Raw genomic sequence first — 23165 nt, 5'->3', positions numbered from 1 at the left:
TGCATGTCTGCTGCGGGCTGAAAATGGCCCTCAGACTGCACTTTGGACATCACACCACTGCCAAGTAGGTTCAAGGGTACCGAAAGAGGTCAGACATTGTTAACTCACCAGAGATTTAGAGTTCTGTTTAGAGGGCCGCTGAAAGAGTCGGACATTGGTTGGGGTTTCCTTCTCAATGGAGTGTCTCCTCTGGGGCGTCTGGCGCCTCTCTGGCTGCGGTGTAGACGAGATGGGCAGGAACAGTGGAGGAGCTTGTGTTTACAAGAGTAGAACAACACAACCATTAAAAGAAGAAGGAAATTAAAATATTAAAGAAAACAATATTCTTTTAAATGAATAGTGCTGTCAATTTTTTTTTAACCTTATCAATTACACAGCTGCTTTTTAATCTACATTAATCGCGTTTCCTTTTGAATGACTAGAGACTCAAGAAAGGAATATAAATGCCCTTTACGTAATGATATAGATTTATATAGATTGTATATATAGTCTGTTATTACACTTAGAAATGTAATTTCTTTCAGTGTCAATGTCTACTCTGTCTATTTGTATTTGTGTTAGACTTTCTCACTTACTGCTTCCCAATAGCAATATTTTAGTTTTACTTAGATTCAAGGAGAGTCTGTTTTTGTCAAATCATTTCTTTGATTTATTAATTTCTTCTATCATATTAATTAACTTCTGTGTGTTCTCTCCTGAACAAAAAATGGTTATAATTAGAGATGTCCGATAATATCGGACTGACAATATTATCGGCCGATAAATGCTTTAAAATGTAATTTCGGAAATTATCGGTATCGGTTTCAAAAAGTAAAATTTATGACTTTTTAAAATGCCACTGTACCGAGTGGTACACGGACGTAGGGAGAAGTACAGAGCGCCAATAAACCTTAAAGGCACTGCCTTTGCGTGCCGGTCCAATCACATAATATCTACGGCATGCAACGAATACTTGGTCAACAGCCATACAGGTCACACTGAGGGTGGCCGTATAAACAACTTTAACACTGTTACAAATATGCGCCACACTGTGAACCCACACCAAACAAGAATGACAAACACATTTCGGGAGTACATCCGCACCGTAACACAACATAAACACAACAGAACAAATACCCAGAACCCCTTGCAGCACTAACTCTTCCGCGACTCTACAATATACACCCCCCGCTGTTTTTTTCTCATACCCATGTTTTCCAAGGGGAGCACCAACGTGCTGTTTAGTGTTTTGATTTTGTGACTATTGGTCAACTGCACATTTGCAAAACTAACACAATTAAAAGGGTCATAATCTGTTTTTTTTCTACATTTAAAACCCTTTCTTGTGGTCTACACAACATGTAGTGGTGGTTCTTCGGTCAAAATGTAGCATAGATTATGTTTTATAGACCATTTTTTCAAATGACCGTTTCTTCAGAATGTGCCGTTTTGTGGGCTTTTGTTATTTACATGCCTCCACTTCAACAGTGTCTTCTCCTTGGCATTTTTCTGTAGTTATTAGCGCTTCCATAGCGAGTCTACAGACGCTACTTTGTATTAGAAATGGAAACAGCAGAGGATACATGTTGTGAATTGTGAATTATATTTATATAGCGCTTTTCTGTAGTGACTCAAAGCGCTTTACATAGTGAAACCCAATATCTGAGTTACATTTAAACCAGTGTGGGTGGCACTGGGAGCAGGTGGGTAAAGTGTTTTGCACAAGGACACAACGACAGTGACTAGGATGGCGGAAGCAGGAATCGAACCTGGAACCCTCAAGTTGCTGGCACGGCCACTCTACCAACCGAGCTATGCCGCCCCATGTGAATGTACGAGCCAGTCTGCCCCACAACAAGAGGATAGAGAAAAAGAAGGAACTGTTTGACTACAATGTCGGACTCGCGCAAAGCTCTTCGGGTACAACATGACCATATATGAAGATATCTGCTGATGTCACACTTGGGAAAAACGTCACAAATTTGGTCAAATTCCAAACAGCTCATTTGGAGGATGTGTGAAGGAAGATTGTTTTATGAATATCTCCACCATGCATTCATGATTTGATTTCAAATTATCAGCACATCCTAAATACACAAAAACAGGTAGCAATAGGTAAGAAAAGATAGTATAAAAGGTCCCCTTTAAACAAACTGCCCGGAATGTGTTGCCAGAAATATTTCGACAGCCCTAAAAATAACGAAAGAAAATGTAAGCGCGATTATGAAAATAACAGTTCAAGACTCACTCTTCTTTCCCAGTGCTGACTCCGGAGAGGTGTCATCCATCAGAGATGTCGCCACACTCGAGGTGCTGATTGATTTGTTCCCTGTGATCTCATCCTGAATAAACATATGGAACACACAAACACCTACGTCACAATTGGCTGTGTCAAAGAACAGTTAGGAAGAAAGAGTAAAACAAAATCCCACACTGACATCGGAGTCAGAGCTGTCGAGCTCAGCAAGACTGGGAGCCTTCAGAAGCTTCTTCCTCTGGGGTACAGATCGAGATCCGGAGGGTTGCATTTTTGGAGATGATGGTTCATTGTTCAAAGACAGAGTGCTGGACGTCCTCCTGCCCATGTATGGACTAAATTCCTCTACACAGAGCCACACACAAAATACTGTCATTCAAACAACCAAACAGAAAGCAATGGATCTCTAAACATTTCCTCTTGAGATTCCTTGCATTTAAGTGTCTAATTCCAAATTGGTTGTGAGTGTCTTGTTGAGAATAGTATCATGATGAGGGTAAAGTCAAACAATGCAGTGAATCCTGATAATAGAGGACAATGGAGATCCATTCCGAGAGGGTCGGGAAGGGTGAATTAAGTTGGTTTAAGCACAGGATATTGGAGGAAGCGAGTGTTAAACACAGAGCATGGAGGCCCCAAATACCTAGACAGCCATCACTTGATATTTAGAGATTATACATCTTTAAAACTAAAAGGCTTAATTCATAGTAATTCTGCTTTGTATAGAACTCAGAGAGTTTACCTTGCTGGTTTATGGCAGTGCAAGAACTGTTTAAACGAAGAAAAAAAAAAAACTTGGAAGGGTTGGAGTTAGTGTGAAATAATGAGACAAGTCACAGCTGATCTGTAATTGCTCTCCACTTTGTGGGGCAATATGCTCATTAACCCATCATGATGGGTTATCTTTCATAGAGGTCAGCATTGTACACTTTATTTTTTTGTATCTGATCAGAGGATGCTTTAGTGAGCAGCCAGGGAGGCAGACAGACAAGGTAAAGGTTGGAAAATAAACCTTCAAGCATTGCTGCAACATTGCTCATACGTTACCTAGTCCCGTACGGAACAAGTCCTGTGGCATACTGCGAGTTTTGCCAAAACCTAGAAGTGGGATACCTCCTTTATTAGGGAATGCTATACATCAACATTCGTCATATATTTTGCAAAGCCTTTAGAATGATCTTATCTCAATTAAACAATGCAACTTTTTTTAAAGCCTCTTCAAAATACTAACCCAGTACCCTTACCTGGATTTAAGACCGTTGCTATATTTTTGTGTTGGAAAAGTGGCTCTCCCATAATTAAACACCTCAAAAATAGCTCTTCTTATGTACCATTTCCATTAAATGTGATGTCATTTTTTGAGCGGGAAAGCAACTGTGATAATGACAGATACTCAATGAGCCAAGATAAACAAATATCAAGTGGTGGTTTTAGAGGTATAGCAAATGGACTAATGAAGGTTGTGGTTTTAAAGTGGTGTCTCTGAGCCCATTGAGGGCCATTACGGCCTTAAGCGTCATGAAGCAGTGTCAAAGTGAAAGTGAAAGGAACGTTCACACCAAGATCTTGAAACAATGGAGGCATTAAATGGATACCAATCACTTGGAACAATAGACAGTTAATTTAGGCCCGCCGAGTTTGATCACTCAGGAAGTGATAATCAATGCTGTTTGAAAACAAGGACTCACCATTTGGAAAACAAGACTAAAATTGTTACAAAAATTACAATACTATAAAGCTGCTCTGACTTTCAAAACTAGCGCCTTAATGTCTGTATTTTGGAAACATTGTATTGTTCTAAGCCTCCTACCTACCAGGATTTTTGCCAAGTTGTGTTGCGCTAATTCTTGTATATTCAACTAATCCCAAAGACTTCTCTGGGATTTAGCACCTTTGACCAATCCCATACTTGCCAACCTTGAGACCTCCGATTTCGGGAGGTGGGGGGCGTGGTCGGGGGCGGGGCGTGGTTAAGAGGGGAGGAGTATATTGACAGCTAGAATTCAGCAAGTCAAGTATTTCATACATATATATAGATATAGATATCTACATCCTGAAAATATGCAAACAAAACTGTGTTTAGATAATTGATACTTCAAACTTGCATAAATAAATATTAAGGAATATAACATAACTTGGCTTCTGAGAGTTTCAAAATATAATGAATAAAATGCTAAAGTTGTTGATAAACAAGCAATTATTTTAATAATTAAATATGGTCTTTTAAATGAATTATTATGATCATTTAAAATCAATTATTTCAAATATGTTTATTTTAATGTATAATTCTATGGCTGGATGTAGTAAGGAGTCAGGAAAAAATACAAATAAAAATACAATTAATTTTGACGTTTTAGCAAAATATAGTAAAAATGTATTTAGTTTTTTTTTTAAATTAATAAATATATTTATTTTTAGGTAAGATAAACATAATAATACAATTTATCTCTAGTCTGGATGATTTAATTCTTGTCACCCTGTTGTCCTCCCGTCATGAAAAAAGGCTGTCCTCACTCAGGTCCGCATGGAGCTGGAGGGGGCGTGGCTTCCAGCTACGGCTGAAAATCGGGAGATTTTCGGGAGAATATTTGTCCCGGGAGGTTTTCGGGAGAGGTGCTGAATTTCGGGAGTCTCCCGGGAAAATTCGGGAGGGTTGGCAAGTATGACCAATCCTCACAATCTTACTGCAAATTTCCTTTTCCCTATCAAACTTGTCCTTGTCAACTGTCCGTCCAATCAAACGTATCCCTGCATCGTACACTCACATCCTCGTTTAAATTGACAGAGATGTTGATGTGTGATCATCGTCTCCATTAGTTGAGTTTTATGCCGTTGACGTGAGCAGTATGGGGTGAGCCTGTGGAGGGCACTAAGCATAAGAAATATGAGTCTGTTTTCCCCCTCATCCTTGCAGTGCCCCCTAGAGAATGCTGCCATGGCAGTTGCCCATGTGGCCTGTAGCTAAAGCCACCACTCATCAGGCTTCTTCTTTAACATGATGACATTTTAAACCTCTTGATAAAAATCAGCAACCTGAAGTAACTTTTGTTTGACATTCTCCATTCATGTTACTAAATGTACCTTTAACAAGCAACTTGATGTTATTATGTTAAGACAATTGTTGCAATACATTGCTTAATCCGGGAGTCAGCAACCGGCGGCTTTAGCTCCCTGGACCGCTTTCAGAGATGTGTGAAAATAGAAAAAGATGAAGAAAAAAATTATAATTTTGTTTTAATATATTTTCTATAGGAGAACAAACATGACACAAACCTTCCTAATTGTTAGAAATCCCACTGTTTATATTAAACATGCTTCACTGATGAGAGTATTTGGCAAGCACCCTTTTGTCCTACTAATTTCAGCTATCCTTGTCCTCATCGTAGTTTGTTTACATGTACAACTTTCTCTGATGCTGCCACAGAAAGACGTGTTTTATGCCACTCGTTCTTTGTCCCATTTTGTACACCCAACGTTTTATGCTGTGCGTGAATGCACAAACGTGAGCTTAGTTGATTTTATTGATTTGCTGAAGTGCTTATCAGGCATATTTGGTCAATCCATAACTGCAAGCTAATCGATGCTAACATGCTATTTAGGCTAACTGCATGTACATATTGCATCATTATGCCTCGTTTGTAGGTATATTTGAGCTCATTTAATTTCCTTCACTTATGTCTTCTGTATTTAATTTATATTTGCATGTCTCATGACACATTATCTGTATGTAATATTAGCTGCATTTCCAATAGTTGTTTGTGTGCCATGTTGTTCCAGACCACAGCAAACGTTACCCAGCTTGATTGTAATAAATCCATTAGAAGAAGACAGCCTGCCATTTCTTTATACCTTTGGCCATTCTAAGACAGTCATTTCCAGAAGTTATCTCACCCTCTGAGAAGCCTCCATTTCACTAATGATTTCTAATGTTTTAAAAATGTGTAGAATAAAAATAAAAATACAACATTTCTGTCAATGAAGATTTGCGTCAGCCTTTGATAGTAGGCTAATATAGACACTTACATCATGTGTTGCCATCATTATAACACTTATATAAGACTTTTAAAGTAAATTTGATAATAGGCTAATATAGCTAATATAGACACTTACGTCATGTGTTGCCTTCATTATAACACTTATATAAGACTTTTAAAGTAAATTTGATAGTAGGCTAATATAGACACTTACATCATGTGTTGCCATCATTATAACACTTATATAAGACTTTTAAAGTAAATTTGATAGTAGGCTAATATAGCTAATATAGACACTTACGTCATGGGTTGCCTTCATTATAACACTTATATAAGACTTTTGAAGTAAATTTGATAGTAGGCTAATATAGCTAATATAGACACTTACGTCATGTGTTGCCTTCATTATAACACTTATATAAGGCTTTTAAAGTCAATTTGATAGTAGGCTAATGTAGCTAATATAGACACTTACGTCATGTGTTGCCTTCATTATAACACTTATATAAGTCTTCTAATTTTTTGCGGCTCCAGACAGATTTTTTTTGTTGTATTTTTGGTCTAATATGGCTCTTTCAACATTTTGGGTTGCCGACCCCTTGGCTTAATCAAAGAAAAGTTGCTTTCTAAACCCAACAGAAATTCATTTAAAAGTGAACTGGATATCATCTAAATTTACTGTCAGATACAACAATATAACTAAGACATTAGCTAAGTATAAGTTAAAGTTAAAGTACCAATGATTGTCACACACACACTAGGTGTGGCGAAATGATTCTAAAGAGTGTAAAAACTGAGCATTGCAATTTTGCAGGTACCTTTTATCGACTGTATTATACAAGTTTGTACATTTGATTATTGAATCCATTGTAGTGTGAATACTGCATACTAGTAAGAAAAAGCATAGTTTGAATTGTTGCCAGGTGAATAGTAAAGAACTAAAAGACACCATTAAATAACACAATGAGCCCAGAAGTGCAAGTGGAGTAACACGCACGCAGAATGACCAAATAGCATGAATGACTGGGGATGAGAATATGTCGGGATGAGAGACCTTGCTTCAGTAAGAGGGAAGTGACACCCTTAATATCTCATTCACATTTGTGTCATTGGCTATTTGAAAACAGTGTTTCCGGTGGATTAAAAATACATCACCAAGTAATGTGCTTAGTGTTTCCTGCACACTGCTCTGTCAGCATCCTGCGTATATTGTGCCAAGTCACCAGTAGCAATGAAAAACCCTTCTGCAAAATGTACAATGGCAACGACTGAAGACGTCAGCCAAGATGGCAGTCACAGTTTGCTGGCCTACTCAATTCTTTAATTGGAAACAAAGCAGAAGCCCGAACCAGACATGTGTTTTGTTACACAATCCTGTCCATGTAGTTTGACAGGAGTAATGAAAATCTATTTTCAAATGTTGTCCTCATAACGGTGCTTTAAGAAAACGGTTCAAGCCTTTGTAGTAGCAATAATCAGTACAGATGAATGCAATGCAAAAAAGCAAAAAAACAAAACAAACAAAACACTGCAATGGAACTTGTTTATGTTGACTGATCTCCCTGCAACTGGCTGTGTCATGATCCGTGGTCCGGATCATGTTTTTGTGTTTTCTATTAGTTATGGACTCCTTTTGTTATTGCTTGTGCACCTGTGAGTTTGTTTCGTCACCATGGTTACTTATGATTTTCACCTGCTTCTGTTGTTTGGGACACACCTGTCGCTAATCATGAAATCACTATTTAAGTCCGCCTTTGTTAATCACTCGTCCTGGCTTCATTGTTTGTATCACGCCTGTTACCAAGTAAGTTTTGTAGTTCCATGTCATAGCATCGGTTTATGTGATTAGCCTCTCGTGTTTTAGGCACGCCTGCCTTTCTTTTTTGTTGTGTTGCCTGTACTGTTGGTAGTTTGGATTATTTATGTTAATAAACCAAAGCCTACCTTCACACTGTCGTCCGGAGCCGTCCATTGTTGCATTGAGAGAACGAACCGCAGCAAGCTGCATTAACCCTTACGTGACAGGCTGACTCACTTTGACATAAACAATTGTTGACGTAATCAATTATAACTGAAAAATAAATTACCGGTAACCATTACTTGCCCATTTACTTTTGAAGTTAGATTTTTAAACCTATGGCAGTTTTTTTTCCCACATTCTATTTCTGCATTTGTGTATATTCTCATTTAAATTCCTGGTTTTCACATGATATTTATACTCTCAAATATGTGCATTTTGTTAGCTGCTGTTGTAGAACCCAGGTTAGTACTGCTGCGCTTTTATTTTTAGACGTATTTTGCACTGGACAGTAAGTAATTATGTGCACGTTTTAATGCTATGTTAGATCAGGGCCTGCAACCTGCGGCTCTGGAGCCACATGTGGCTCTTCTGCCTCCTTGTTGTGGCTCCCTCAGATCTTTTTAAGCCCTGAGCGAGAAATTGCATTTTTGCACTTGCATTTTTAAAAAGAGTTCCATAATTTCTGACTGTCTGTGAGGCCGTGAACGCACACAGGCTGAGTTCTGAGACCAAGGAAGGCAAGTAGAAGAGACTGCAAGGCTGCGTGTTCAGTTCAGCTTCACGAGTGTGCAACCCCTCAAGGGAGCTAACTAGAGATGATAAATGCGTTAAAATGTAATATCGGAAATTATCGGTATCGGTTTTTTTATTATCAGTATCGTTTTTTTTTTTTTTTTTTTTATTAAATCAACATAAAAAACACAAGATACACTTACAATTAGTGCACCAAACCAAAAAACCTCCCTCCCCCATTTACACTCATTCACACAAAAGGGTTGTTTCTTTCTGTTATTAATATTCTGGTTCCTACATTATATATCTATATATATCAATACAGTCTGCAAGGGATACAGTCCGTAAGCACACATGATTGTGCGTGCTGCTGGTCCACTAATAGTACTAACCTTTAACAGTTAATTTTACAAATTTTCATTAATTTCTAGTTTCTATTTAACTGTTTTTATATTGTTTTACTTTCTTTTTTATTCAAGAAAATGTTTTTAATTTATTTATCTTATTTTATTAATTTAAAAAAAAATTACCTTATCTTCACCATACCTGGTTGTCCAAATTAGGCATAATAATGTGTTTATTCCACGACTGCATGTATCGGTTGATATCGGTATCGGTTGATATCGGTATCGGTAATTAAAGAGTTGGACAATATCGGAATATCGGATATCGGCAAAAAGCCATTATCGGACATCCCTGGAGCTAACCATTCTTATAGGGAAAAAGAAAGTTTTTGTTTTCACCTGTACAGATTGCTTTTCCTGTAAAATAAATAAAAAAGTTTCTAAGCTGTGTACATTTTGCGGCTCCATAGCATTTTTCTTTAGTGGAAGATGCAGCAAATAGTCTCTTTTGATAGTAAAGGTTGAAAACCCCTGAAGTAGATACAGTAGTTGTGTTCACACTGCTTAGCCATAATGAAGAAGTCAATAATAAACAAAACAAAACAAAACCATTTTTCACAGAAAGTCTCAAATTTTATGTCGACAAAAGCTGTCGACACATGTATATTGACATTGAACGGGCACTTTTTAGTATGCAAAAGAACACGTTGGACTTGCTCTACTTAGCGAGACTTCAGTGTACTGCACTAAAGCATCAAAGCAATAATCCAAGCAATACCTGCGTGGTAATCAACACTAAAATAATTTTGACAACCGACAAGAAATAACAGAAAATAAAACTCAAACCTGTCCAAGTATTGAATTGAAATATTGAATCGAATTATATTTATATAGCGCTTTTTCTCTATTGACTCAAAGCGCTTTACATATTGAAACCCAATATCTAAGTTGCATTTAAACCAGTCTGGGTGGCACTGGGAGCAGGTGGGTAAAGTGTCTTGCCCAAGGACACAACGGCAGTGACTAGGATGGCGGAAGCGGGGATCGAACCTGGAACCCTCAAGTTGCTGGCACGGCCACTCTACCAACCGAGCTATACCGTCCCGTATTAGGCCCAAAAGTCCATTCCAAGAAGTTTGGATAGGATAGAGGTGGGTCAGCTCCTAACGTTAGCTGATAGTGCTAGTTGTTTTTATTCATTGCTACCAGTGCAGCAATCAATCAATTGTTTTATTTTTGTAGTACATTTTAATTGTACATTTTTCTTAGAAAAACATTTAAAATTGTATGCACCTTTTATTGTAGTTGATAACATCGTTTTACAGTTTTTGGTCATTAAGAACGTTACAATATTGTTCAAATGGCAACAGTTTCATGCCGCAAAATAATTTTTTCTGTAATGCAAACAAATCTGATGTAAACCAGCATCATGGAAAGCATTGATCCACTGTAATTACAAGAAGCCTGTATGAAACAGAGTATTAATATACAGAAAACAGCCAAATGACTTTAAAAAAAAAAACTTACTTTTTTTGTTTTTTCCTTTCAAATTACTAAATCTTTCTGTAATTAGTTAATCATAATATGTTTGGTGTCACACATTTACATTCCCCCCTACTGAATATTCTCCTGCATCACATTTCACATCAGCACAACCACTAAAACCACTAAAGCATGACATTATGAATGCAGTGTGCAGATGGTTGTGTGTGTGCTTATGTGTTTGTACAGCGGATGAACAGCCATAGCAAGTGAGAAAAGGAAGAAGAGTATGAAATAAGTAAAAGCCAGGTAAGCAGCAGGAGAAGGAACGTTACCTGACGCATCAAAACTGAAAGACATACTAAGTGGTCGAATTACTGCAACGAGAAAGTCATGGTATGGGACAGTCATTTTGATTAGGAGCTTATTATGAATAATGTGCTTATGCGTCATACTTTTTAGATTGAAATGCAGAAGGCCTATTATATTAGAGATACTGTCACAACAACTAGAAACAGCTGATGATACCATTGTAAACGTCCCTTATATTGCATTGCAGACATTACAATTTTACTTTCATTGTATTGCTAACTACATTATGTACAAGGTGTCCCCTAAAGTCAGGACAAACTGGCAAAAATTAGAAAAATCATATTAAAAAATACATCCGACGGGACTTTAGATCAGTGGTTCTCAACCTTTTTTCAGTGATGTATCCCCTGTGAACATTTTTTTAATTCAAGTACCCCCTAATCAGAGCAAAGCATTTTTGGTTGAAAAAAAAGAGATAAAGAAGTAAAATACAGCACTATGTCATCAGTTTCTGATTTATTAAATTGTACAACAGTGCAAAATATTGCTCATTTCTGGTGGTCTTTCTTGAACTATTTGGAAAAAAAGATATAAAATAACTAAAAACTTGTTGAAAAATAAACAAGTGATTCAATTATAAATAAAGATTTCTACACATAGAAGTAATCATCAACTTAAAAGTGCCCTCTTTGGGGATTGTAATAGAGATCCATCTGGATTCATTAACTTAATTCTAAACATTTCTTCACAAAAAAATAAATCTTTAACATCAATATTTATGGAACATGTCCACAAAAAATCGAGCTGTCAACACTGAATATTGCATTGTTGCATTTCTTTTCACAGTTCTTTTTGACAGACATTTTAGTGAGGGTCAAACCATCATGGCATCCTACTTGATTTGATGTTCAGTTTATGAACTTACATTCATATTTTGTTGAAGGATTATTCAATAATTATATTTATAAAGGTCTTTTGAATTGTTGCTATTTTTAGAATATTTAAAAAAAATCTCACGTACCCCTTGGCATACCTTCAAGTACCCCCATTTGAGAACCACTGCTTTAGATAATACATAATAATAATAATACATGTCTACGCATATAAACAAAAATGTACGCATATGACAAATGTGACAGTAAATGTGTCCATATCTTTATTTTTGATTTAATATATTGTGATTTTAGATTATTATTGTTATCGTGAATATAAAAAAACATATTTACGTGTTTGCTTTGAAAAAATTGTTGGTTTAAATAATCAGAATCAGAATCAGAAATACTTTAATAATCCCTGAGGGGAAATTAAGATTTTCAGCACAATCCCATTCAAGAGCAAACAAACATTACAGGGAGACAGAACAGGATCGCTGACGGGTCTGCCAAATAATTTATTATATTAATTTTAATTAATTATCAATGTATTTAAACTGTTTTTTTGGGATAATGTACCGTGTAGCTATCTATCTATCTATCTATCTATCTATCTATCTATCTATAATTCCAGATGTTATGGAAACGCTGTAGAGTATTTTAGTAAAGCAATAAAAAGGGGATAGCTGCAAAGCAAAAGACAGTTGAGGCTGCATGTGCATCAAGTGCAGAAAGCAGTTTAGGAGTTGTAAGTAACTTGTACATAATGTTTAATTTCACTGTAGTTGCATGAGAAATCAAGATTTATTCAAACAAATTACATGTTGGGCTTTTATTTTGGTGGTGAGACCAATTGGTCAGCTGTTGTATGAGAAAGAAAACGATAAGAGATAAGAGTTGAAGATCTTACCCAGTCGCCCCCTGCGGATCTCATCGGGAGACACGGATCGAAGTTTCCTCTCAGATTTAATTTCCTTGAGTATCCTTTCATGAAGCGTGGGAGGAGGCTGCGTTGGTGGCTTGAGTTTACGTGCAGACACCTTCCCAAATATGTGATAATTACTGATATGCTTTGACAAAAAACACATGTAGATGTTCAATAAAACAGTCAGCATCGAATAATAAGGGAAGTTAAAAAAAAAAAAAAAAGTATCTCTGTTTTAAATAGGAATGTTTCAATCAGGGTTTATTCTGCTGATTTCGACACCGATCGTCCATTAGCGAGATCGGCCGATACCAATACCGATCACATTTTGTTAACTGTAAATTTTTCAATTTACTTATGCTGAGTGCTATTGACAGTTTAACAATATTGACACAATATTTAAACTAGTTTCTCATTGTCTTAATTACATAAAATTGTTTGAGCAAAACAAAGTCAATAGTACACAATAACTAAACAAAAGTAAAAACTACTACCTACCATTCATTTAAACCATTTGTTTTTTCCACCCAAAGTGTTATTGTGTCTATGGAAAATAATCTATAAGTTTGTAATCATTAACAAAACAACAAATAAATGATTTTGAGGAAAATAAAAATTTCGACGTACTCACTGTATTATATGCTGATACTACCCATGCTGCAATTTATGGATGGATCCGCCCTCATCTTACATGTCATGTACTGACTGTGACAATGTGTTAAAAATAAATACAGTCTCACCTATAGGGGATCAGTGTTTGTGATCCGCAATAACAAGCATTAATTGGCAATGGTGATCACGTACTTTTTCAAGAAAATCGTCTGAAACTGAACGGTGGCCGATTGATCAGCACATCTCTCATGAGTACCAACAGTAGGAAGGAGATTCATATGGCCCCATTCGTTGCAGTTTACCTGAGACATGAAACGTGACGAATCGGGGGGTGCACTATCCACTTTAGCCGCCAGATGACAGTAGAGTGTTGAATATCCTAAAATGTTATTTTGTGGCAATTACAACTTTGACCACAGCATTAGTTGTCATGTAGAGTGGCGCTTTCCATCATTTTCAGGAGACTGCATTGCAAAATGATTAACCCCCCCACCTTCCTATCAGGCGGGTTCCACTCAGGATTAGGGCCATATGAATCCCTTCCCTACTGTACATATTTTGCGATTTAAAATGCATTTAATAATTGTGTAGGGCAAGTTGTAATGCTTCTATGTAAAAAAAATAGGCATTTTTAAGGGTGCTTCCATTATTCACATTTTTACGCATTATATTGTTGTACAAAAACCAACCACTATCAATTTAAAAAATATATCCTACACTTAAGTAGAAGAGATTGGATATTTATTGACAGTATTCAGGGGGTTACATTTTTAATTGATTTTCTTGACTCATGATCAACCAAACCTGACATCTAAGGTGCGCGCCTGCGCAATTGCGCACTGCTCACGCGTCCTCAACGCACAGCAAATTAATGCAGAAAATCAAAAATTTAACTGTAAACAAAATAAACACATTACAATTTATTCCGTATGATTTTGCAATGCAACTCTGTGAGTGACAGGTGACAACAAGAGTGGCTCCAATGAATAAAACAATCTTTGTCAACACAGTTCAATTATCGTCTGTCGAGACACTTTACGGACAGGAATTCCATCAACCACTTTATTGAGCAAAAACCACACCAAAAACATGAGTAAAAAAGCTTTTATCTAGAAAAACTGGTCATTTTCTGTCATACAAACCAGGCTTAAACCAACTTTGTCATCCGTCATATCAACAGAAGCCGCTCGCCCTGTCTCACCTGCACCAACATCACGCAGTCATGGCACTTAGCCAGTGCTGCGTTTATGGCCACACAAAAAGTCGGACAACCCCAACGCCACACAATGTGTAAATGCCAGGTTGTAACACTCTGACTCCTCAATCAGATGTGTGCTTATTTTACTGCCATTTATTAAGGATGTTAATCTAAGGATATTATTCATTAAATGTTGTCACTAGATTTCATAAATGCCAATAAAAAGATGTATTTTACAGACAGAAAGTTACAGGAACTAAATGTAATCTCTGAAAGGGGTAACATTTCTTTTAAAGGCAGGACTCGCAGCCAGACATACAATACTAGCACATAGATCATGAAAAACATGTTTTTTTGTTATTGTCATTGTAAGAGGGCAAAATCACTTATATCAGAAAATAATTATAATAAAACATTTAAATTGTTATGATGTCAGGTTTGGGACAGGTGTGACGCTGGTGTGGCCACAGTGTGCACGTCTGATGTTGCTCACATGTGCTCCACTGAATGCTCAGGGAGTTTGTGCGTTTGCTCACACACATGAAAAATTAGAGGGAACATTGCTCATGATCAATGACTGCCTTTTTTGTGGAAGAGTTGTCTACTCGATGAGCTCATAAAAAGACACAGTACACTGGTCTGTTGTGTCTGATTACGAATGTCACAAGTTGCACGGGCATGCAAAGTGAAGAAGTAAGAGTTTAATTCCACTCACAGGGTTAAGGGGGGGTCTGGATCTAATGAACTCCAGTATGACTTCATGTGCACTCTTTTTAAGCCTGGGTGGTACGTCACCATTCACCTGAAACAGACACACAGCAAACAAATGACATATTCCTAAATACTATAATTGCAGTTCACACATATTTTGTTTGGTTTATTTCGGGCGTGTGTTTGTAGGTACACACATCACGCTTCAAATATTGCGGCTTTACTACGTCGGCAAAAACATTTTTTCTAAAGCATATTCTACATATTTTGGCCTACGCTAAGTATTAAATTAAGTCTTATGTCTTATATGTATTACAGTGCAGTGTTTTTTATCATTGGGGCTGCTTATATTAGCGATGTTGTTATTATAAGCGCTAACGCAGATAAACTCTTTTTTAGCAGCGGATTGATAACACACAGCAAAGTAGCCCTCTGCTGCTTTTACTGTGAGCCGACTACGACGTCCGGCTGCTCCTGCATCATCGTGTCTCGGCTCGTCAAAGTTATTCTAGATTATAAATCATGCCTCTCATCTGGATAATAGCCATAAATGTAGAAGTTGTTCATCTGTGACATTGAATTCTTAACCGGAGATGGAGACAAACACACACAACCGAAGACAGTGTCTGCAGAGAGACTTCCTTGTGGCTCAGGATTAATTCTTCATATGTACTGGAAGATATGGACATCTTAATCAGTCGTTGTCAAAGTAAGAGCAGACAATGGGGCGGTATAGCTCGGTTGGTAGAGTGGTCGTGCCAGCGACTTGAGGGATCCAGGTTCGATCCCCGCTTCCGCCATCCTAGTCACTGCTGTTGTGTCCTTGGGCAAGACACTTTACCCACCTGCTCCCAGTGTCACCCACACTGGTTTAAATGTAACTTCGATATTGGGTTTCACTATGTAAAAGCGCTTTGAGTCACTAGAGAAAAGCGCTATATAAATATAATTCACTTCACTTCACATTGTACAGTAAGCTATCGTTGTATTATGCTTGTAATTTGTATTCTTGTTTTGCATTAGCAATATTGCTACATGATGCTTAGTGTTTCACTAAAGCTGGATCTGTTTAGCAGAGCTTCTAAAACGTGTATTCAGGATCAACAATACAAGGTTCTGGATCATAATTTTTCCAAAAGTAATCGGTGTTGGCTCTCACAAAGTCTGCATGATTTGCATTGTTGTTGGTGGGGAAGGGATCTGCAGTTCCAACCTCTACGTCACGGATCACGTGTCTGGCTAGCTCATTATCTCTCAAAATGGGTCGGGAATCTCCGTGAGATTGATACTATTTTGATCATATCTATTTGTTTGCAAACTTTATTCATCTTTCAGTGTCATACATCAGATGTATATGATAATAGCTTATATATGGAGGCAACTTGTTTTTCCACTCTACTGGTACTTTAAAGCTTTGAATGGACTGGCCCCAAAGTACATCACGTACCTCAGTCAAATGTATGATCCAGCTTGCGCATTACGGATTGAGGGCCAGCTCCAACTTGTGGTACCTGAGACGAGACTTAAGACTAAGGGAGACAGGGCCTTCTCTGTTGTGGGCCCTAAACTATGGAATGGTCTGCCCCCTAATGTCACAATGGCCCCCACTGTTGAATGTTTTAATGCTTGTCTTAAAACCCACTTTTATTTTCTGGATTTTAAATCGGCGTGAGTCGTGTGGTCCTCTGTGTTGTTTTATTATATTTTATAGATTAGTTACTTATTTAGGTGTTTTTATTAATATTATTATTAGATTTTTTTCGTTATATAATAAAAAATAAAAAAAAAGATATATTTAGTATTTAAATGCTTTTAATTGAATTACCTTTTTTTGATTGTTTTATGTGCAGCACTCTGGAAACACTTTTGTTGTTAACAGTGCTTTATAAATAAAGTGGATTGGATTTGATAAACGAGGGACGACGTACATCAATGGTGCAAGTTGGGACAGTGTCTGCGTCAGGATTGTAGTGGGCCCGTCTGAATCAAAAAGTCCAAGGTCCAACACTTGGCAGGCTGTGAGGCAGACGTGCTAACCACACACCCACCATGCTGCTCTTCAAAACAGACAGGTCCATCATTCTATCAACAAGTTGGTTGGAGGGCATACTAACCATGACTTTGCGCAGTTTGTAGCGTTGGGACCTGATGTCATCCATAAGCATTTCGTAGGGGGTAAGTTGGTATTCAATGGGCAGAGGGTTGTACTGGCGCTCCTGCACCTTTTTAAGCTTGACTCCGTCTCGAAGATCCCTCATCACCTGAACCCAGAATCGAGCCTGACATGGAAAATAAAAGATATTAAGAGGGGAGAACAGGAAATATTGATAAAGCGATATATGAATTGGTATGCTTATGGTCTGGATGCGACAAAAATATCTTCTAAGACTGGGATTAAACAGAATAACAATGGTGAGATGTCTTTTATTGATCAGTCAACATCAATGATAGCTTGTATACATTACCCAGTCTGCGTTTTGCAGCTCATCCAGGTCTCTGCTGGCTCCTACTGTTGTGTCTTCCTCCATCTTACGAAGGTTCTGTTGGGGAAAAGAAAAAGGTGACATTTGGAATCAGGTGAAATGAGTCATCAACATGCATTATCACAATACAAACTCTATCCTCAGTCCAATGTATCTAATTTATATCTACAGTATGTCATGTCTGTGATCATGTTTTGTTTAGTTATGTTTTGCTTGGTTTTTGGACACTTTTTAGTTCTTGTCTTCACTCCCTTTGTCACCATAGTACGGTAACCATTAGTTTCACCTGGTTCACACCGTCATGTCACGCACCTGTCTCACGTTTTCACATTTTGAGTCACGCACCTGTTTTCACTAATCATGTCATCACTATTTAAGTCTGTAGTTGCCAGGCAGTCAGCCTGGCGACATCACTCTTGACACACTCCTGACAATGTTTCATGTTCATAGTCCATGCTGCCCTGTTCACGTCATCGCAAGTAAGTTTTGTTGATTAATGCCACAGTTAGTGTCTTTAGTTTTTTTGTCCATAGTTTTGCCTTTGTCCTAGTTTTTGTTTCATTAGCCAAGTTTTTGTACTTCCGCCTTGTGTGCGCTTTTCGTTTGTTCTTTTTGTTAGTGTAAAATTAAACATGTATCTACCTTCACGCCATGTCCAGTCCAGCTTTACTTGCATCTCGGGAAAACAACCACTCCAAAGTCCAAGTCTTGACAGATGTCGCCAGCTAAATAGTTTTTCCGCGAGAAAGATGGACGAGGGAGCATGGGAGGTCCTGCGCGCGATGGAGGAGGAAACGCTACGCTACTCCTCCAGATGTGGGGGCCAAATGGAGAATTGGTGTCATTGAACTCCGTGTGGCCCCACGACGTTGGCACGTCGCCCCAGCCGCGGAAGCGTCGCCCAAGACGGAGGACGTTTGGGAAGACTTCCGCGAGCGGTCAGGACACGTCGCTCCTGCAAGCTCCTCCCCTTCCGGGTGGAAGCAGGCTGCTGCCAGCCCCGCTGCTCCAGGATGACGTCACGCCATCACCGGAGGATGACATCAAAGAGCAAGATTTTTTTTTCCTCAAATCTCTTTTTTTTCAACCGCTCCCAACCAAAGACTCCATGTCCATAACAAAACTTACTTGCGATCACGTGAACAGGGACTATGAACATGAAACAGTGTCAGGAGTGTGTCAAGAGTGATGTCGCCAGGCTGACTACCTGGCAATTACAGGCTTAAATAGTGATGACATGATTAGTGAAAACAGGTGCGTGACTCAAAATGTGAAAACGTGAGACAGGTGCGTGACATGACGATGTGAACCAGATGAAACTAATGGTTACTATGGTGACAAAGGGAGTGAAGACAAGAACTAAAAAGTGTCCAAAAACCAAGCAAAACATAACTAAACAAAACATGATCACAGACATGACACAGTATATGGTCTGTATCGTACAACCCTAATGGCTAGTTGTGATAACTGCATCAAACACTTAAATAATGTGGTATCATAGCAGTGTGACCACTGAATAACACAAAACGATACAACCATTAGCAAACGTTATCTCTAAACAAGGGGCACAGATTGCGTACATTTCTTTTTCATTCACAAGTGCCCATTTTGTGTGTTCCCACATTTATACTTATGGTCAGTTCCATGGACGTAATTTGGGTGGAGGACAGGGGTGCATGTCCCCTGCACTTTTTCAAAAGGCAGTTTTTATCTACTGCACTTTTTAAAGGTCCAACAATAATGTTACGCTATTGAATGGAGAAAAGTCAAACACTAGCGCCACATGCAAAACGGGCGCTCAGGCTAAAGCTTGTCCTAAAAGCTTATTGGTTGGCTTTCCAGGGCTGCTTTCCTGCCAACGTGACAATGATTGACAGCACGCAGCAGCCAAGCAATCACCGGCTAGATGCAAGATTAGAGCAAATTGGCCTCTACACGGCAATATGACTCACAAACAAGTACAATGTCTATTGTTCCAGCGAACGTGGTTCTATTCCCAGCTAGGATGTACAATATAAACATTAAACTAAATAATTATGCCATCTTAAAAAAACAAAGTAAAGTTATTTACAAAACCCAAAACCAGTGAAGATGGCACAATGTGTAAATTGTAAATAGAAACAGAATACAATGATTTGCAAAACCTTTTCAACCTATGTTCAATTGAATAGACTGCAAAGACAAGGTACAAACGTTGAAAACTTTGTTATTTTTTGCAAATGTTAGCTCATTTGGAATTTGGACTGAGAAAGTTGAGGAATGCTCATCAAACACTCATTGGAAAATCCCACAGATGAACAGGCTAATTGGGAACAGGTGGGTGCCATGATTGGGTATAAAAGCAGCATCCATGAAACGCTCAGTCATTCACAAACAAGGATGAGGCGAGGGTCACCACTTAGTGAACAAATCCATCCATCCATTTTCTACCGCTTGTCCCGTTCGGGGCCACGGGGGGTGCTGGAGCCTATCTTAGCTGCATTCGGGCGGAAGGCGGGGTACACCCTGGACAAGTCGCCACCTCATCGCAGGGCCAACACAGATAGACAGACAACATTCACACTCACATTCACACACTAGGGCCAATTTAGTGTTGCCAATCAACCTATCCCCAGGTGAACAAGTAGTGAACAAATGCATATGCAAATTGTCAAACAGTTAAAGAATAACATTTCTCAACGAGCTATTGCAAGGGGTTTAGGGATTTCACCATCTACGGTCTGTAATATCATCAAAAGGATCAGAGAATCTGGAGAAATCATTGCACGTAAGCCGCAAGGCCGAAAAATAAAATACGATTGAACAATTTGTTTTCCATTCGTATTACTCCAAAACATGCACACAAGCCAGTTGTGTCCTCTCCCATTTTGAAATCCAAATTTCGTTGCTGGTCAATTGTAACTTCTGTATTTTCTGCACTTCTCTGTCAACTTACAAATGGAGTAGCAGTGTACAATCGCAACGAGCATCCCACGGAAATTTCGAGACTCTTTTGAAATGCCAACTGAACTCAACCAAACCGTACATCTTAGTAGAAATCTATAGGCATACAAACATATTCCCTCTGCCTAATCCTGTGCTTTTCAGGCCAAACCAAGAGGAAATGTGTCACATGACTGTGTCAAGCTATTGGGAGGTCCAGATGCACTTTCATCCTGCCCATGAACAGCTGCCATGACTGCAGTATAAGCTACGCTGTGTATTTGTTACATAACAACACTCACACAATGTCATTCATTTTGCTGCATCATGACTGCAGGACTACAGTGTGTACAGTGCTCCATTGTTACATGGCAATGTTGAAGCGCTTAGGGGATTAAAGCAGGCCATTTAGGGAAAACACTGTTCATCGAGCCAGTGAAGAGCGCGTTAGTTATTGGAAGAGGTCCATTACCTCTTTGGAATTACCAATATGGCACACAAACGCCACATGTTGTACATGATGATCATATCCTGTTCAGAGTAACAGCGATGGATTAGAAGTCCTGCACTAGCTACACTACCAGCAGTCTTTGTAAACCACTACACTGCAAGTGGTCTTGGAAGCAGAATTTTGTCAAAAACTGCACTCAAATACTTGTGTGTGTTGATCAAATTCTTGCAACAGGTTTATATCGACGGCCATCGGACTAGCTGACTGATGTCGACATACGCGGTTGTTGACATAAGTCGAAACTGAAACCGAAACTAGCCATTGCTTGCACATTCACTTGTGACCTTCGACAGAGACATAAGGAAAATGGGCCATAATAAAGGATTTTCAAACAAATGGCAGTTTGTTGACATTTTTTTCATATGATATTTTATACTCTTACCTAATAGAGGTTTTGACTATAATGACAAAAAACTTTTGCACATGCTAAAACCCTTCTTTCAAACAATCTCCGAAAAAATTATTAGGAAGGGGCATTAAGTTGGGTACTGTGGTAGAATCCAAGTTCAGACCACTATGCTTTTATTTTGAAGGCTCTTTGCACTGGAAGCCACTGTGTAAATATTGCACACCTATGTAAATACTGGGATTTACTTGATTCCCTTGGTGTGCAAAATATTTGCTTAGTGTGCAATATAGGTGTGAATAGAGTGTTTTAAGTTGTATTACGTATACATAGTGCAATCATTTAGTATGTGGATGTATATATATATATATATATATATATATATATATATATATTAGGGGTGTGGGAAAAAATCGATTCGAATTCGAATCGCGATTCTCACATTGTGCGATTCAGAATCGATTCTCATTTTTTTTAAATTGATTTTTTTAATTTAATTTATTTTTGTAATTTTTTTTATTTATTTATTTATTTTAATTAATCAATACAACAAAACAATACACAGCAATACCATAACAATGCAATCCAATTCCAAAACCAAACCCGACCCAGCAACACTCAGAACTGCAATAAACAGAGCAATTGAGAGGAGACACAAACACGACACAGAACAAGCCAAAAGTAGTGAAACAAAAATGAATATTATCAACAACAGTATCAATATTAGTCACAATTTCAACATAGCAGTGATTAAAAATCCCTCATTGACATTATCATTAGACATTTATAAAAATTAAAAAAAAGAACAATAGTGTCACAGTGGCTTACACTTGCATCGATCTCATAAGCTTGACAACACACTGTGTCCAATATTTTCACAAAGATAAAATAAGTCATATTTTTGGTTCATTTAATAGTGAAAACAAATGTACATTATTGCAGTCAGTTGATAAAACATTGTCCTTTACAATTATAAAAGCTTTTTACAAAAATCTACTACTCTGCTTGCATGTCAGCAGACTGGGGTAGATCCTGCTGAAATCCTATGTATTGAATGAATAGAGAATCGTTTTGAATCAGGGAAAATTTATTTTTTTTGAATCGAGAATCGTGTTGAATTGGAAAAAAAAAAAGATTTTGAATCGAATCGTGACTCCAAGAATCGCTGTTGAATCGAATCAGGGGTCGGCAACCCAAAATGTTGAAAGAGCCATATTGGACCAAAAATACAAAAACACATCTGGAGCCGCAACAAATTAAAAGCCATGTTACATACAGAAAGTGTGTCATGAGATATACATTGAATTAAGAGGACTCAAAGGAAACTAAATGACCTCAAATATACCTACAGATGAGGCATAATGATGCAATATGTACATATAGCTAGCCTAAATAGCATGTTAGCATCGATTAGCTTGCAGTCATGCAGTGACCAAATATGCCTGATTAGCACTCCACACAAGTCAATAACATCAACAAAACTCACCTTTGTGCATTCATGCACAATGTTAAAAGTTTGGTGGACAAAATGAGACAGAAAAAGAAGTGGCATAAAACACGTCCTAGAAAGTCGGAGAATGTTATACATGTAAACAAACTACGGTGAGTTCAAGGATCGCCAAAATTAGTAGGACAAAACGGCACTCGCCAAATACTCGAATCAGTGAAGCATGTTTAATATAAACAGTGTGCTTTATAACAATT

At 38.0% G+C, this 23165-nt stretch overlaps 1 protein-coding gene across 3 annotated transcripts in view; it reads right to left on the bottom strand.

Annotated features, from left to right (window-relative positions):
• spire1b (spire-type actin nucleation factor 1b) overlaps positions 1 to 23165 on the bottom strand; it is a 67145-nt gene that overhangs the window by 6163 nt on the left and 37817 nt on the right. The window contains exons 5-12 of one of the 3 annotated variants that reach the window (XM_061949005.2): positions 17665 to 17739; positions 17314 to 17478; positions 15204 to 15290; positions 12664 to 12793; positions 3284 to 3334; positions 2418 to 2581; positions 2228 to 2321; positions 109 to 251 (exon numbers count right to left, since the gene is read on the bottom strand). In XM_061949005.2, coding sequence (XP_061804989.1) covers positions 109 to 251; positions 2228 to 2321; positions 2418 to 2581; positions 3284 to 3334; positions 12664 to 12793; positions 15204 to 15290; positions 17314 to 17478; positions 17665 to 17739 — 909 coding nt within the window. Of the gene's footprint in view, positions 1 to 108; positions 252 to 2227; positions 2322 to 2417; positions 2582 to 3283; positions 3335 to 10904; positions 10947 to 12663; positions 12794 to 15203; positions 15291 to 17313; positions 17479 to 17664; positions 17740 to 23165 lie in introns of all 3 variants that reach the window. The other 2 variants (XM_061949012.2, XM_061949019.2) reach the window with 2 other exon arrangements.

Source organism: Nerophis lumbriciformis, linkage group LG04 (assembly GCF_033978685.3).
Source record: "Nerophis lumbriciformis linkage group LG04, RoL_Nlum_v2.1, whole genome shotgun sequence".
Classification (NCBI taxonomy): Eukaryota; Metazoa; Chordata; class Actinopteri; order Syngnathiformes; family Syngnathidae; genus Nerophis; species Nerophis lumbriciformis.
The sequence above is the reverse complement of the archived record's forward strand: the minus strand, read 5'-3'. Positions and strand labels throughout refer to the sequence as shown.